The 14,791-nt window shown below is 51.0% G+C and overlaps 1 protein-coding gene across 5 annotated transcripts in view; it reads right to left on the reverse strand.

Annotated features, from left to right (window-relative positions):
* The window catches only part of SNX29 (sorting nexin 29), a 551,544-nt gene that overhangs the window by 475,375 nt on the left and 61,378 nt on the right, over positions 1-14,791 (reverse strand). For 4 of the 5 annotated variants that reach the window (XR_007134934.1, XM_047780471.1, XM_047780470.1 and 1 more), the window contains exons 5-6: positions 4,459-4,639; positions 1,338-1,408 (exon numbers count right to left, since the gene is read on the reverse strand). Coding sequence is in view for 4 of the 5 variants with exons in the window: in XM_047780471.1 (XP_047636427.1) it covers positions 1,338-1,408; positions 4,459-4,639 (252 nt within the window). In the remaining variant the exon portion in view is untranslated. Of the gene's footprint in view, positions 1-1,337; positions 1,409-4,458; positions 4,640-13,313; positions 13,536-14,791 lie in introns of those variants that run through there. The other variant, XM_047780473.1, reaches the window with a different exon arrangement.

Raw genomic sequence — 14,791 nt, forward strand, 5'->3', positions numbered from 1 at the left:
CCTCCATATGCCGAGGGAGCGGCCCTAAAAAAGACAAAAAGACAAAGCAAAAAACCACTCATAAAGCTGGGGGCTGGAGACACCTGCCGTCACTGGAGTGGAGTCTTTCCAATTTCTCTCCCTACCCATCAGGAAGACAGCTGCACATAAAACCATGGGGAGGTTAGGTCGTAAGTTCTGGAGTCGGACGGGCTGGGCTGAGTCCCAGCACTGCCACGTACATGCCCTGAGACCTTGGTCAAGCCATTAATAACCTCTCGGAGCTTTAGTTTCCTTATCTGTAAAACGAGGATGACAGTATCTCTCCCACAAAGTACTAAAGACCATCGCCCACCAAAAACAGCTCAAGAAGCAGTCAACAAATGTCCCCACAGGAGTTCCCATTGTGGCACAGCGGAAGCAAATTCAACTAGTATCCATGAGGATACAGGTTCAATCCCTGGCTTCGCTCAGTGGGTCGGGGATGTGGTGTTGCCATAAGCTGTGGTGTAGGTCGCAGGTGCAGGTCAGATCTGGCGTGGCTATGGCTGTGGTGTAGGCCGGCAGCTGTAGCTCCGATTCGACCCCTCACCTGGGAACCTCCATATGCCGCAAGTACAGCACCAAGTGAAAAACAAAAACAAAAACTAATATCCACCCATATCATTCCCATTATCACTTTAGGCAAAAACTCGCACAAGCCTCCTACAGCCCAGAGGACATCGTGGTCACCTGACTTGTCTTCAGGGTGGACACACCTACCATGACTCTCAGCAGCGGGACTGAGCGTAAACTTTCAGGAAAGAGAAAAAGAGGCAGCAAAAGATATGGGAGAAAGAAGCAAGTTACCAGTTCTGTTGGGTTCACCCTTTGAGTGAGAGTCAAATGTGAAACAATTTAACAATTTACCAATTAGCATCAATCCAGGCTTTCAGGTTGGCAAGTCATATACTTGATTCCCGATCACATGTGATCCCCTGGCAGCCCTATAAAGGTGACTGCCGTGCTATCAGGACTGCCAACCTCGCAGAATAGGGTAACAAATGCTCATAGGGTCTGCCCAGGCCACCTGCTCAAAGGCAGATCTCCTGTCCCCAGCTCCCTGGATCTTTCTATTATACTTGGAAAGCTGCGGCCAAAATCCCTCAGTCGTATGCTTTCCCAGCCAGGGTATCAAATTCTAGAGAAATGGACTCACGCTCACTGCCACTAAAGGAAGGACAGTGGCAAGGGACTCATTAAGGCAGGAGGGATGGAGAAAATCTCAGCAGCCCGTGGAGTTACACATTTACTCCCAGGCCACCTCCTCTGCTCACCAGGCTGCACAGGACCCGCCAGCCAGCCCAGGCCCGACTCACCAGCTGCCATGGTAGGAAGCATGCTAGACCTTTCTTCATCCATCACAAAGGCCCAATCTTCATAAAAAGTGCTGCAAATTGAGAGAGAGAGGAGAAGGCTCTGAACAGTGGTTCTCTCCACCCGCTAGCCGGACAATTCCATCACACAGGCTCCCCGGAAAAGCCGTGCCTGGTCCTCCCACAGTGCACATCTGAGGCCTCTACTGGGCGGAGGCTTCTGGGTACAAACAAAGGTTTGAACGCATGTATCCCACGACTTCCTCATCGGTCCCCTGAGATCTTCAGAGCCCCTGAGCTCGAGGGTACTAAAATAGGCACGAGATGTCGATGTGGTTTTCATGAAGCAGAAAAGAAGGGGACAAACAGACAGGTGACGTCCACTTAAGCAGTATCTCCAAGAGAGAGACAGGAAATCCAAGCTGGCCTACAGCGCCCCCTGATTGGGTTAATACAAGAAGAGACAATTCCAGAAAGAAATTACAGAGCACTCTGGCTCCATCAACCAGGGCATTTCTATGTAATACCTGCTTGGGCTGCAGCCCCAAAGTACAAGGGATCCCTGGAGAGGGCTGGGAAACTACACAGGCCCTCAAATCTGAACAGCACCGGGGGCAGAGAGGCTTCCAGGCCATTCCACTGTCCAAGGTCATTCGGCAACAACTAGTACAGCCTGGGCTCACAAGCGGGTCTCCCACTCCCCTGCCCCAGCTCCTATCCGACCCCCTGCTTAGCAATAAGCAGAGATCCTCACCCACTTGACCTCCCCACCAGGTCAGAGGACTGTGAACTAAGAGAAGCAACCCTCAGAGTCACTGAAGCGCAGTCAGTGAAGGGTGACCTGTGGTTCAGAAACAACCAGGTACGTTAAACAGACGCAACATTTTCCACGTACTTAAACCAGCAAAAATGTCAGCGGACGCACACACCACATGTTCAAGGGGCACTGCAACTAGACCTCTGATTTCCCAAACTGTGATTCTTTACAAGTTGGAGCCAGTCTTCAGCATGTAAATGAACTTGGCTTTTCCCCCATAGACTGAGAGTGGCTAGTGATTCAGGTAAGTTCAACTGAGATTCTTAACAGCTGATTCACTTCAATTGCTCACTGCTCTATTCAACCTTGATTTTCAGAGTACGACTCTGAACTCCCGCAATCCCTTGGAATCCATGGGATTGGTTCCAGGACCCGCCCTGGATACAAAAATCTGCAGATGCTTGTATGAGGTAAGGCAGCGTGGCTGGCCCGCCCTATCTGCAGAGTCTGCCTCCACAATCAACTAACTATGGATCTTAATCATGGCACTCAATCCTCGGCCAAAATGAACGGCTAGAAAGAGCTTCACAAAAGAAAACTATTTGAAGAAACCTGAGGCTGTGCTCCTTAACGAAAACTGATTAACGCTCAGAGGTACATGCAGACACTGCAGCCCGACTGGGACCCTAAGCAGCACACAGGTACAGCTGGCACCGTCGTCCTGGCCCCCAGCCCTCCCATTTGGGACCCACGGAGTCTGAACATACAACTGGACAAGGCATCACACTCAGCGTGAACAGGAGAACTTCAGGAGTATTCTCAAGCCTTAGCGCACAATCCCAGACCACCTAACAAACTACTGGTTACAGGGTTGACCGCAAGCAGCAGAAGCAACAGAAAGGGAGACCTGCGCCTGGGAACACACGGCAAGGGAAGACCTGCCAGCAGGGCGTCACGGCACCGATGAAACGCCAGCTTATTGAATTAAATGAAATTCCACTGCTGAGGATCTGGGCACTGCAGATGCGGAAGGTACTCGAGGGACCGGGGCAGAAATGATCGTTGTCCCTTTGTATCATCAGGTAACACAAAACATCAGGTCTAGTCCACCTGACCCGGAGGGAGAGAGACAGACGGACAGAGGTCATAAACGTCAGCGCACAGGCAAAATGACACCAACAAACACCGTGCTAGCAGAGGGAGGGCTTGTGAGTGATGAGCGGTTTAAGTTCTGTCCCCAGCAGGCTCCCCAGCACCGTGAAATGTTTTTGAAAGGCAGGAGGCTGGCTTCTGACAGCGTATTCAGAGCCCCCTCCCCATCGCTCTGGATAACCGTACCTCCCCCTCCCCGCTGAGCTTGCCTGTGGCCGAGAGACTTGATGGACAATGACATAGGAGCAGAAGTGAAGCATCAGGGCGGGCAGAGGCTTTAAGAGCCGGTGCATCACTCAGCCAGAGCCCTTCGTCCTGCCTCAGCTACAAAGCATATGTAGAGATGGAGCCTCCCTCAGCCTGGGTCCCTGAGATGACCTCCCGACCCCCATCGCCACCACCCATGACAGACATGCTGCAGGGGAAGAAATAAACTTGGCTGTCTCATGAGGTCTATACAGTGTTTGTTATGGCAGCATAACCTGGCCTCTGCTAACTCACAGGATGAATTTTATGATCAAGAAAAAAAGAAAACAGGAGTTCCCATCGTGGCTCAGCAGTAATGAACCCTACTAGTATCCATGAGGATGAGGGTTCGATCCCTGGCCTCGCTCAGTGGGTTAAGGATCCGATGTTGCCCTGAGCTGCGGTGTAGGTCGCAGAGTGGCTCAGATCCTGCATTGCTATGGCTGTGGTGTAGACCAGCAGCTGCAGCTCTGATTCAACCCCTAGCCTGGGAACCTCCATATGCCACGGGTGTGGCCCTAAAAAGACAAAAAAAAGAAAAACATAATAAAATGGGATATTGTTTTTTTAACAACATGACTTCTCTCCCCAGCTTCAAACTTCCCTATTTCTTCCAGTCAGCTGGGGATTGATTAACCTCAAAAAAGCCAGAAGGAGCTGCACAGCAGCTGGCACACAGGAGAGACACGACACGAAACTGGGAGCTGAATGCCCAGCACCTAGAGAGAAACCCTGAGTCTGAAAGAAACTCAGATGAAGAGTCCCCCTGGTGAGGTGCAGGCTCCATCCTAAGAGGGCAGCCCTCTCTGCAGCCCAGGCCTTGGCAACAACAAGCATCGCCTGCGTGCTGAGCACAGGCAGCTGCCACGCAGGGCCCTTTACAGGCCTTTGCATCTATTCTCTGGCCAACGGGCCCCGCAGCAAACAGACAGATGGGCGCCCCCCACCCCCGGGGCCCCGCCTGGGTACCTGAGCCTGGCGCGGTCGGCCAGGAGCGAGTGCAGGTAGCGCTCCAGCGAGTGCTCGTTGAGGGCGCAGCGGAGCCAGGCGCGGCCGCGGCCGGCGTCCGAGGCGATGTGGCGCAGGGCGTAGAAGCGCTGCAGCTCATGCCTGCTGAGGACCTCCTTCACATAGAACCAGAACACGGGCTCTGCGGAGACAGCGGGAGTGCAGCGTGACCCTGGGCCCAGGACTCACGTCCGCCCCGCAGAGTGACGGTCCCCGAGCAGGGTGAAGGGTGAGGGAGCGGCTTCTTAGCGCAGGAAGGGAAGATACCCAAGAGGATACCGAAACTACAAATGATCCCCCCCCCCACCGGAGTTCCCTGGTGGCTCAGTGGGTTAAGGATCCGGCACTGTCCCTGCTGTGGCGTGGGTTCCATCCCTGACCTGGGAACTTCCACATGCCAGGGCTGCGGCCAAAAAAAAAATTTTTTTAAATGAACCCCCACCATCCACCAGAGGTGACCCATGCATGACATTTTCAAGACCGTTTTTTTCCCTGCACTTTGCTTTTTTATTCAAAACTGACTTCTGTGATGGCTGAATTATGACCCCCAAAGGTTAACATATCCTAACCCCTGGAACCTGCGAGGGTTCCTTATATGGCCAAAGGGACTATGTGAGTAACTTGGGGATCTGATCCTGGGTATCTCTGTGGGCCCGACATAATCGCAGGTGTCTTCAAAAGAGGGGGGCCGAGGGAGATGAGATGCAGAAGAGAAGGCAGCGTGACCAGGGAAGCAGAGACTGGAGTGAGGAGCACACAGGGGCCGGAAGCAGTGATGCGTGGACCCGGCCCTGCCATCACCTTGACTGTAGCCCAGTGAAAGTGACTTTGGGCTTCCTCTGCTCGCCACAACTCCAGGAAAATCCACTTGTGGTGTTCTGAGCCGCAACAGTTTGTGGTAATTTGTTCAAGCTGCCATAAGAAACTAATACGCTCTCTTAGTATGTGCTGTATATGTGTATGTGCACACATGCATGTAACATATAAATACGCACAAACGCCACTTTGTATCTGGGCTTGTTTCTTTTCTTGTCTAGATCATGAACATTTTCCTGTAATATTTAAACATCTTTGAAAATATGGGAGTTCCCATTGTGGCTCAGGGGTAACGAACCTGACTAGCATCCATGAAGACATGGGTTTGATCCCTGACCTTGATCTGGCATCGATGTGAGCTGTGGTGTAGGTCACAGACACAGCTGGGATCTGGCGTGGCTGTGGCTGTGGTGTAGGCCAGCAGCTGCAGGTCCTATTAGACCCCTAGCCTGGGAACTTCCAAATGCTGCACATGAGGCCCTAGAAAGACAAAAAGAAAAAGGAAAAAAAAGTCTTTGAAAATATGATTTTTGATGACTTCCCAAACACAACTACTTCACCACTGCTGGGAACATATTACGTCAATCTTATTAAGCCAATCTTCTCTGCATAACTAACTGTACATAACTAACTGTCCTTCTTTGCACACCCCTGTACATAACTAACTGTCCTCATTTCTAGCTCCTTAGGAGAGATTTCCAAAGGTCTGAGAATAGGGACAGGTGTGAGGATTTAGGGGAAAGCTAAGTATGTTTTTATCCATAAAGTCGTCATCCTGTCTCCTCATATCCTGCCTTTCCCATTCACACAGGCACAGACTTTTTCACAGGTGTAATTCTAGTGTAGACCTAATTGTGTGATCAGTCTCCTTTACTTAGCGATGGCTCATCAACACATCGTGCTGCCGATAAGAATAACAGCGACAACAGCAACAGCTGCTGCCACTTACTTCCTGAGCATTAACGGCGTCGCAGCCATCGCACTAAACACGTGACTTTTAACCTCGGGCCTCACAACCACCAAGGCCATGTCCAAGTCAAAGACAAGGCTGAGAAACGCCCAGTGACACACGGTAATGCGCGGTACAGCAGAAAGGGTCCTAGAGCAGCCTGGCTGCAGACCACTCTCTCACAGGGCCTGGCCAAGTGAGGTGGGCTCTGCCTCCAAAGCAGTCACGTTCAGAGCTGCTTAAGATCCAGAGGCAGGAAGTGCTAACTCTCTGCTCCCAGATGGGGATTGCAGGAGCTGAGCTGACTCAGGGACCCCTCCGAGAATGTGACGACATCTCCGAAGCTTCCCTCCAGAAGGATGCAGACACACATCTCCACAAACTGGACCCCGGCTTACTGAGCTCGCTCTCCTACTTCAGTTCAGCTCAGCTAGCAGGGACTTCATTCTTCCTGGGAGCCGGGAGCTGTGCCACCAGGCAGACAAGAAAGACTCGTCCCTAACAAGCTTCCGGTCTAGTGAGCAGGACAAGGGGTGAAGAGAGCTTCAGTGGAAGGACCCTGGCCGAGTCCCTCGACCCTGCTCAGTAAGCTTCAGTCTCTTCTCCCCTTGAGATAAGCCCCAAAGTGCAGAATCTCCCAGGCTTGCTGGGGTAACTGGAGGAAAGGGAGGTGAAACACCGAACAAGACACCCAGCCGACAGTGACCAACCGCCGTTTGCCAAATAATTACCTTCTTATTATCCAGCATTCATGCCTGCGTGCTGTTTTGTCTTTTCCCTTTTCTGTGAACACCACCTAATCGTGTGTGCACGTATGAGCATGTGCACACATGAGCATATGGACACATGAGCGTGTGCCCACACTGTGGATCCGGCCAGCCTCTGAGGTCACTTTGAATAAACATCTTAGGAACAACTGGTAAAACCACAATCGGGGCAGTTCACTCAGAACACCTTCTGTCTCAAGCCCTGAAAGCCAAACTAATCCCCTTCCGAAACCCATTGGATCAGCCCAAATCACACAGCTGGGTACCAGCCCTCTTCCTACTTGAGGCCTCTCTCAGAACACAGAATAGGGAATCTGGCGAAAGCCAGATTCTGGGCCAACCAGCCGGCCAGACAACCGTCTGTGGATCCATCATGATTCCAATCAAGTGATTCACACCTGTATCCTGTCTTTCTCGAAAACTGCAGTCACCTCCCTCCGACCTTGAACACACATGAAATATTTTAAGGTATGTTTTCATCTTGTGATTTCGAGACCTGCTTACTGCTACGGAATCCTTCTAAAGCTTGCGAGAGTGATGCTGCTGATGCTAATTATCACCCTAGCAGGGCTCCACTTCCTCTGCCAGAATTAATGTGGTCTATTCAAGTGCAGCTCACCTGCCTCTTAACATCTGCAGTGCCCATAATTTAATTTGGGAAGATATATTGACCTCTGATTGCTCTAAACTGGAGGGTTTAAAGGGGTGAGGGCTTCTGGTTCTGCAAACGTCTGAGAGACATCTGCCAACCAGAACAGGAGCCAGGAAGGGGTGAGGTTATTAGCTACCTGGGCATTATCTGCCAACAGAAGACGACTGAACGCACAGGGCCTGGCGAAGTTTCTATCAGGCCTCAACTTTCCTTGATGCCAAGAATTCGAGAATGCATACTCTGGAGGGGAGAGACCCTGGCTCAAATAATAGTTCAGGTGTTGTGTGACCTTTGGCAATATGTGACGTCCTTCATTTTCCTCATCTGGAAAATGGGAGTCACAGTACCTGCCTCTGAGGTTTGCTATGAGGGAAAAAATGAGAAAATAAGGTACCTGACACCAAGGCACAGGGGCAGGCACACCGTACCCCTCCCCTTCCTTCTGGTAGCTGCACCCCTCTTTCTTAAGGGTTCCATCTTGTTCCCTGGGAAGCTGCCTTTAGCACTACCAACCTCTCCCTCCCACAGGGGGGGGAAGAGGGAGGGGAACCCAGCCTAGGTGACAGCAGGGAAGGCACCTCAACTCACCTCACTCAGCCCACCCTCATTGGGCCTTGTCCCAAACGTCACACATGACCTTAGTGTAATGAATTTTTTTCTGTACTGATTTTGGTGGTTTTGAATATTGCAAGAACATATTATATATATTTTTTGGCTTTTTAGGGCCGCACCCATGGCATATGCAAGCTCCCAGGCTAGGGGTTGAATCAGAGGTGCAGCTGCTGGCCTACACCACAGGCACAGCAACTCCAGATCTGAGCTGTATCTGAGACCTACACCACAGCTCATGACAACGCCAATCCTTAACCCACTGAGCAGGGCCAGGGATTGAACCCACGTCCTCAGGGATACTAGTCAGGTTCATTACGGCTGAGCCACAGCGAGAACACCACATGTTACTTATCTTGACTGCTGATTTGTCTGGTGTTCCCTTAAATTCTGCAGCTGAAGTAAGAGCTTTCTGGCCTCCCCCTAGTCCCAACCCTGGACCACTGGGCCCTCCCCACAACTTCTACTTGAACTACTAGAAGAGAGGCGTGGTCTCCTTCCAGAACTAAAGTCAGCAAACAATGGCCTGAGGGGCAAATTCAGCATCCCCAGCCTTGCTTTTGTAAATTAAGTTTTATTGGAACACAGTCATGTCCATCTGTTGACAAATCATCGACAGCTGCTTTCCTACTACAAAGGCAGAGCTAAGAAGTGGCTTCAGAGACCTGTGGCCCACAAAGACTAAAGTACTTACTATCTGATCCCTTAAGGAAGAAGCTTGCCAACCACCATTCTAGAAGCAGGAGCTCCAACAGCCGTGTAAATCTGGAGCAACCTGGAGCCATTTTTCCTGATCATGTGAAGGGACCCACCTGGGAAAGATGCCAATGCAGAGAGAAGAGGAGCTAAGTGACTAAGAGACAAGTGTGGGGGTACTGAGCCCCCAGTTCCAGCTCAACCCCTAGTTTTCTTAGTTATTTGAATCCATAAATGCCCTTTTCTGCTTCAGTCTAAGTGGCTGGCTCACTGTCACTTGTGACCAGAAGAAGACCAATGCAAAAAAAAAAAAAAGACGAAAAAAGGAGTTCCTATGGTGGCTCAGTGGTAACGAACCCAGCTAGTATCCATGAGGACTCTGGTTCAATCCCTGACCTTGCTCAATGGGTTAAGGATCGGGCGTTGCTGTGAGCTGTGGTGTAGGTCGCAGACGTGGCTAGGATCCCGAGTGGCTGTGGCTGTGGCAAAGGCTGGCAGCTATAGCTCCGATTCGACCCCTAGCCTGGGAACTTCCACATGCTGCAGGTGCAGCCCTTAAAAAGAAGAAGAAGAAGAAGAGGAAGCAGCAGCAGCAGCGCAATGCAGTGACCTAGGGCCTGTTCTTAACTATCTGACAGTCATCCTGGGGACTGACAACTCAGCAGCCCTGAGCGATGCCCACATGTACTGAAGCAGGGAAGGCATTCCTTAAAAAGCAACAAAGAAGATGCTCAACAAGAACCAGAAAACTCAACTACAAGGAGCAAGGCTCCTTGGAAACAAAGAAAGGCTTATTTTTCTCCCATACTTAGTCTGGAGGTAGACAGCTGGTTCCAAGGTCCTGCCACGGACAGAATCTCCAACCTGACCGTCACCTCCCTATCCTCATATCCACAACTGGAGCAGAAGAAAGCGGCTGAGATAAAGCCAGCTTGATCACCCCTTTTTTTCAGGCAAGGACAGTAATCCCAGAAAACCACAAGGGAGTGGAAAACATGTCAGGACTGGCTGAGGCACTCAAGAGCCATGACCTAGAGAAGGACGTCCCACAGCCCCAAGCAAAAGCAGGATTCTGTTAAGCCAAAGAAGAAAAGAGGAGTGGACTTTAGGTAGGAAACGAACAGAATCAGCCAAACATGGTACCAACCGCCGCAGCAACCAAGGGCAGGCCGAGGGCTTCCATATTCCAGCCCTGCCAAGTCCCAGTCTGTTCCCAGTCTGGACGGGCCCGACTACTAGACACAAGAGGACTGGCAATGCCGCGCTTCCAGCAGGGCTGTGGCTCTGTCACTTGGCCACTGCACAGCCAGGGGCCAGACTGCCGCCTAGAAGGAGAACACAGGGACTGCGCTTTCAACATGAAGAAAGCGTGAATGAAGACTTGTACAAGAATGCGTGTGTGCACACGTGTAACTGAATCACTTTGTGGTACAGCAGCGATTATCACTCCCTGCTGAATCAACTATACTAATAAAGCTTTTTTAAAAACAAATCTTGTACAAAGTATGTAAACTTGGAACGTTTTACTTTTTGCTTTCTTAAACTGTAAAATACACATAATAAAATCTACCGCAGTTGACTTTTTTTTTTTTTTTTTTTTGCTTTTTAGGGCCACATGTGCAGCACATGGAAGTTCCCAGGCTAGGGGCTGAATCAGAGCTGCAGCGGCCGGCCTACACCACAGCCACAGCAATGCAGGCACTGAGCTGCATCCTCGCAGCAACGCCGGATCCTTAACTCACTGAGCGAGGCCAGGGAGCAAACCTGCGTCCTCAGGGATACTAGCTGGGTTCGTTACTGCTGAGCCACAATGGGAACTCCCATACCACTTTAACTGTTTTCAAGCGTGTAATGCAGTGACGTGAAATACATCCACAGCATCGTACAACCATCAACCACTCTCCATTTCCAGAACTTTTTCTTCATCCCCAAACAGAAACGTAAACACTAACTCCCCCCCACCCCAGCCCGTCTCCCCGCCCCCAGCTCTGGCAACCGCTAGTCTACATCCGAATTTGGCTATCCCAGATACTACACAGAAGGGGAAACATACACTACGTGGCTTTTCGTGTTTGGCTACTTTCCCCTGGCATGTTTTTAAGGTTCACCCCGTTCCCGTCTGCGTTAGTACTTCAGGTACCGCTATGGCTGAATGGCAGAGCTTCATACACAGTATGGACCACACCTCGCTATCCATTCATCGGTCCGTGGACACTTGGGTTCTTCCCACCTTTTGGCTCCTGTGAAAAATGCTGCTACAAACATCTGTGTACAAGTATCTGAGTCCCTGCTCGCAGTTTTTTTAGGTATGCATCTAGAAGTAGGACTGCTGGATAGTTTGGTAATCCTATATTTAACTTTTTGAGGAACCATCAAACTATTTTCCATAGGAGCTGCATTGTTTTACATGGATACTTTTTTTTTTTTCTTGAGTGAAGAAGACAGAATTGTCTTTATTCCTCTGCAACTAAAATTAACTCTGCTATGAAATTCTCTTTCAAGTTAGGAAAAAAAAAACTTAAATATGCCTATTAAAAGTCATTTAGCCACTTCCAGAGCGTTTTTTTAATTGTAGTATAATTCACTTAATGTAAAATTCACCACTTTAACGTGTATAACTCAGAACTTGATGAGATGCCGGATGGCTTCTGAAGACTTCCGCAGATTTAAATGTCAACATCCCTACTGACTACACAACAAGCACCAGTTATCTTGGTGGGGGTGAAAGGAGGTCACGAAAATACATCAAGAAGCAGAGGATAAACTGCCACTTACTGCCACACAGGACCAGGCTTCTCACCACCTCTCTGCCTCACCTGGGTCCTGGCTCCTGTCACGCCCCTCAAGACAGCCTTGCTTCTCCAGGCTGTTCCCCCAACAGGCCAAGCCTGTTCCCCTCAGGGCCTGTCGGGCCAGGAAAACAGAAGCCAGACCAGCTAGGCCACTGGAGGCACTTCACGCAGGACATATGCTACAGAGACGCAGGAAGAGCCAGAAAGAGGAGATAATGAGGCCACCTGGGGATGACAGCTGGGCTTTCTGACACCAGTTATCCCAGGGAACCACGGTGACACAAGGCAAAGGTGGTAACAGAGCAGCAGCTGGACCAGGGCAGAAGCAGCCAGGAGCAATGTGGGAGGACAAGACGAAGGCCTGACCAGGAGCCACGTGGGACCTCCCCGGACGACAGAGGAAGCACGGCCACTGCCAGAGATGCCCCTGAGGCAGGACTCTGAGGAAGAATATCCCAGCTTCCCTCCTCCCTCACCTTCTAAACTCATCACCACTGACACCTGGGATGGACCAGGGAACCCGGCGAATACAGTATGCAGGGAACAGGCAGGAAACCAACGTGACAGCAAACAAAAAACTGTCACACACATCTGAACCTGCTGAACCATTCAGAATTCCTTCCCAATAACAGCCTGGCTCACTCCCTCCGTTCCTTAGGGCTCCAATCAAACATCCCTATAGAGAGGTATCTCTGGGAGTTCCCTTGTGGGACAGCAGTTTAAGGATCTGGCATTGTCAACACAGCAGCTCAGGTCACTGCCATGGTGAGGGTTCCATTCCTGACTTGGGAACTTTCACATGCTGTGGGCACAGCCCCCCCCCAAAAAAAGGGAAAAAAAGAGGTGCCTCTGACCACTCCAGACAGAAGAGGAAAACTCCACCATGGTAACTGCTAGCTGCTCATCCAAACTCATCCTCTCCTCTACCTGAACCCGCAGCCAGATTACACATCCCGGTCTGCTTGGCAGGGGCCCGGGGACCCAGAGGTGCCATGACTCCCTGGCACCCCTAGCCGGCCCAATGCATTCATTTCTGTCAGCTGTCTGGCCCCGTGAGCATCTGAGCCTGAGTTCTGAACTCCAACCCCTCAGCACAGCACACCTGACCTTCACCCAAGTGACATCCAGGTCTAGGGCACTGCCTTTATCAGCAAAGGGGACCCTGCTCCAGCAGCCCTAACACTGCGTCCTGTCTCCTTTTAGGGATGTAAGCCATCCTCCACGGAAGAGCCACTTTCGTGCTGACAGAAGCAGAGCAAAGGACCCGTGGAACCAACAGGCTGGATAATAACTCAAAACTGACACCTCTGAGGCCAGATCCGAGTCTTAACTCACAGGATGTCAAGACTAAACACCTTTGAAACAGCCAGCGGTCCCCTTTGGCCAAGGGGCATCGGTCCAGCTACATCAGATCCTAATGTGCCCCTTGGTAAAAGGCCACTGGCCCGGGGCTCTCTGCCTCCCCACCTGTCAAGGACCCTCGCCGGGACCCTGTGGACATGGCCCAAATCCAGCACCTCCGGTCAACCCCTCACCTGCGGGGGCCAGCACTGCGGTTCTGGCTCCCTCCGCAAGGCCAGCATTTGCCCACCAGCTGTTGACCACCAGTCCTGGCCATTTTCTCGGCCCCTTCCGCAGACATCCCACCAACGACTTTTCCCCAGAACGAGCTGATTTGCAAGTGCATGAGTTCCACAGAGGGAACTGAAACAGGACAGGGACGGGCCGGCGGGGAGTGGACTTCCCCTCACCAACAGAAGGACGGGCCTGGGCTCTCCTGGCACATGCAGCTTCCTCCGCAATTAATTTTCTTCAGAGATGAAACTGTTACCCAGGTTGACCCGGTGAAGCAAAATATAACTTCTGATTTGAGTTAAATGCCACCAACCACATTCAAAAATCCCCACCGAGGATCAAGGAAGCGGGTTCTCTAATCGCACAGCTGGGCAAGTATTAATACCACCTGCTCTCAACCGTGAAGCATCCAGACGGAAGGAGGCGGGTCTGGCCTCCCACGAGAATAAGCAGCACATCCTGAGGTCTGGGTGCTCCAGGCATTCTTCTAAATGTGCTTGGTCTGCGAGTGGCCAGGCTCTTTGCAATACACTGGAGCTACAAAGGTGAGCAATGGACCCGGCCCCTGACCCCCGGGACAGGGAGCCCAGACTCCAGGGGGTGCCCCATGGAGGTTTGGTGAGAGGACTCAGGACGATGGGGGCGGGGCAGAGTGACCTCTCGGAGGGGGGCCGTCTAGCTAAACTGGTGGGGGGCACGCGAATGACTTTTGGGGAGAAATGTGAAACTTCCAGACAGATGAGATCAAAGCCATAAGCAGAGGCCACTTCACATCCATGCGACTGGCCATTATCAAAAACTCAGAAAAATAACAAGGGCTGAGGAGAATGAGGAGAAGCTGGAACTCTTGGGCATTGCTCATGGGACATGAAAACGGAGCAGCCAGTACAGAAAACAGTACGGTGGCTCTTCAAAAAATTAAACATAGAACGAGTTCCCTGCTGGCCTAGCAGGTTAAGGACTCGGTGTTATCACTGCTGTGGTTCATGTTCGATCCCTGGCCAAGGAACTTCCTCATGCTAAGGGTGAACCCCAAAAAAAAAAAAAAAATTAAACACAGAATTACCCTCAGATCCTGCAATTTCACCTACAAGTATTTACCCTAAAGAACTGAAAGCAGGGACTCAAACAGTTATCTGTACCCTCATGTCCATGGCCACATTCCTCCCAACAGCCAGCGAGCAGAAGCAGGCCAGGTGTCCATCGACAGAGGAGTGAATAAACAAAGCATGGGCTATCCATCAATGGAAACTGTTCAGTCTTTAAAAGGAAGGGAATTCTGACACGTGCTACAAATGCGCAAAGCTTAAAGACATCACGCCAAACGAAATAAGCCAAACACAGCAGGACAAATACTGTATGAGTCTACTTATACAAAGCACCTGGAGCAGTCAAATTCACAGAGACGTAAGCAGAACAGTGCTCGCCAGGGGCCAGC

This window comes from Phacochoerus africanus, chromosome 5 (genome assembly GCF_016906955.1).
Source record: "Phacochoerus africanus isolate WHEZ1 chromosome 5, ROS_Pafr_v1, whole genome shotgun sequence".
Taxonomy (NCBI): domain Eukaryota; kingdom Metazoa; phylum Chordata; class Mammalia; order Artiodactyla; family Suidae; genus Phacochoerus; species Phacochoerus africanus.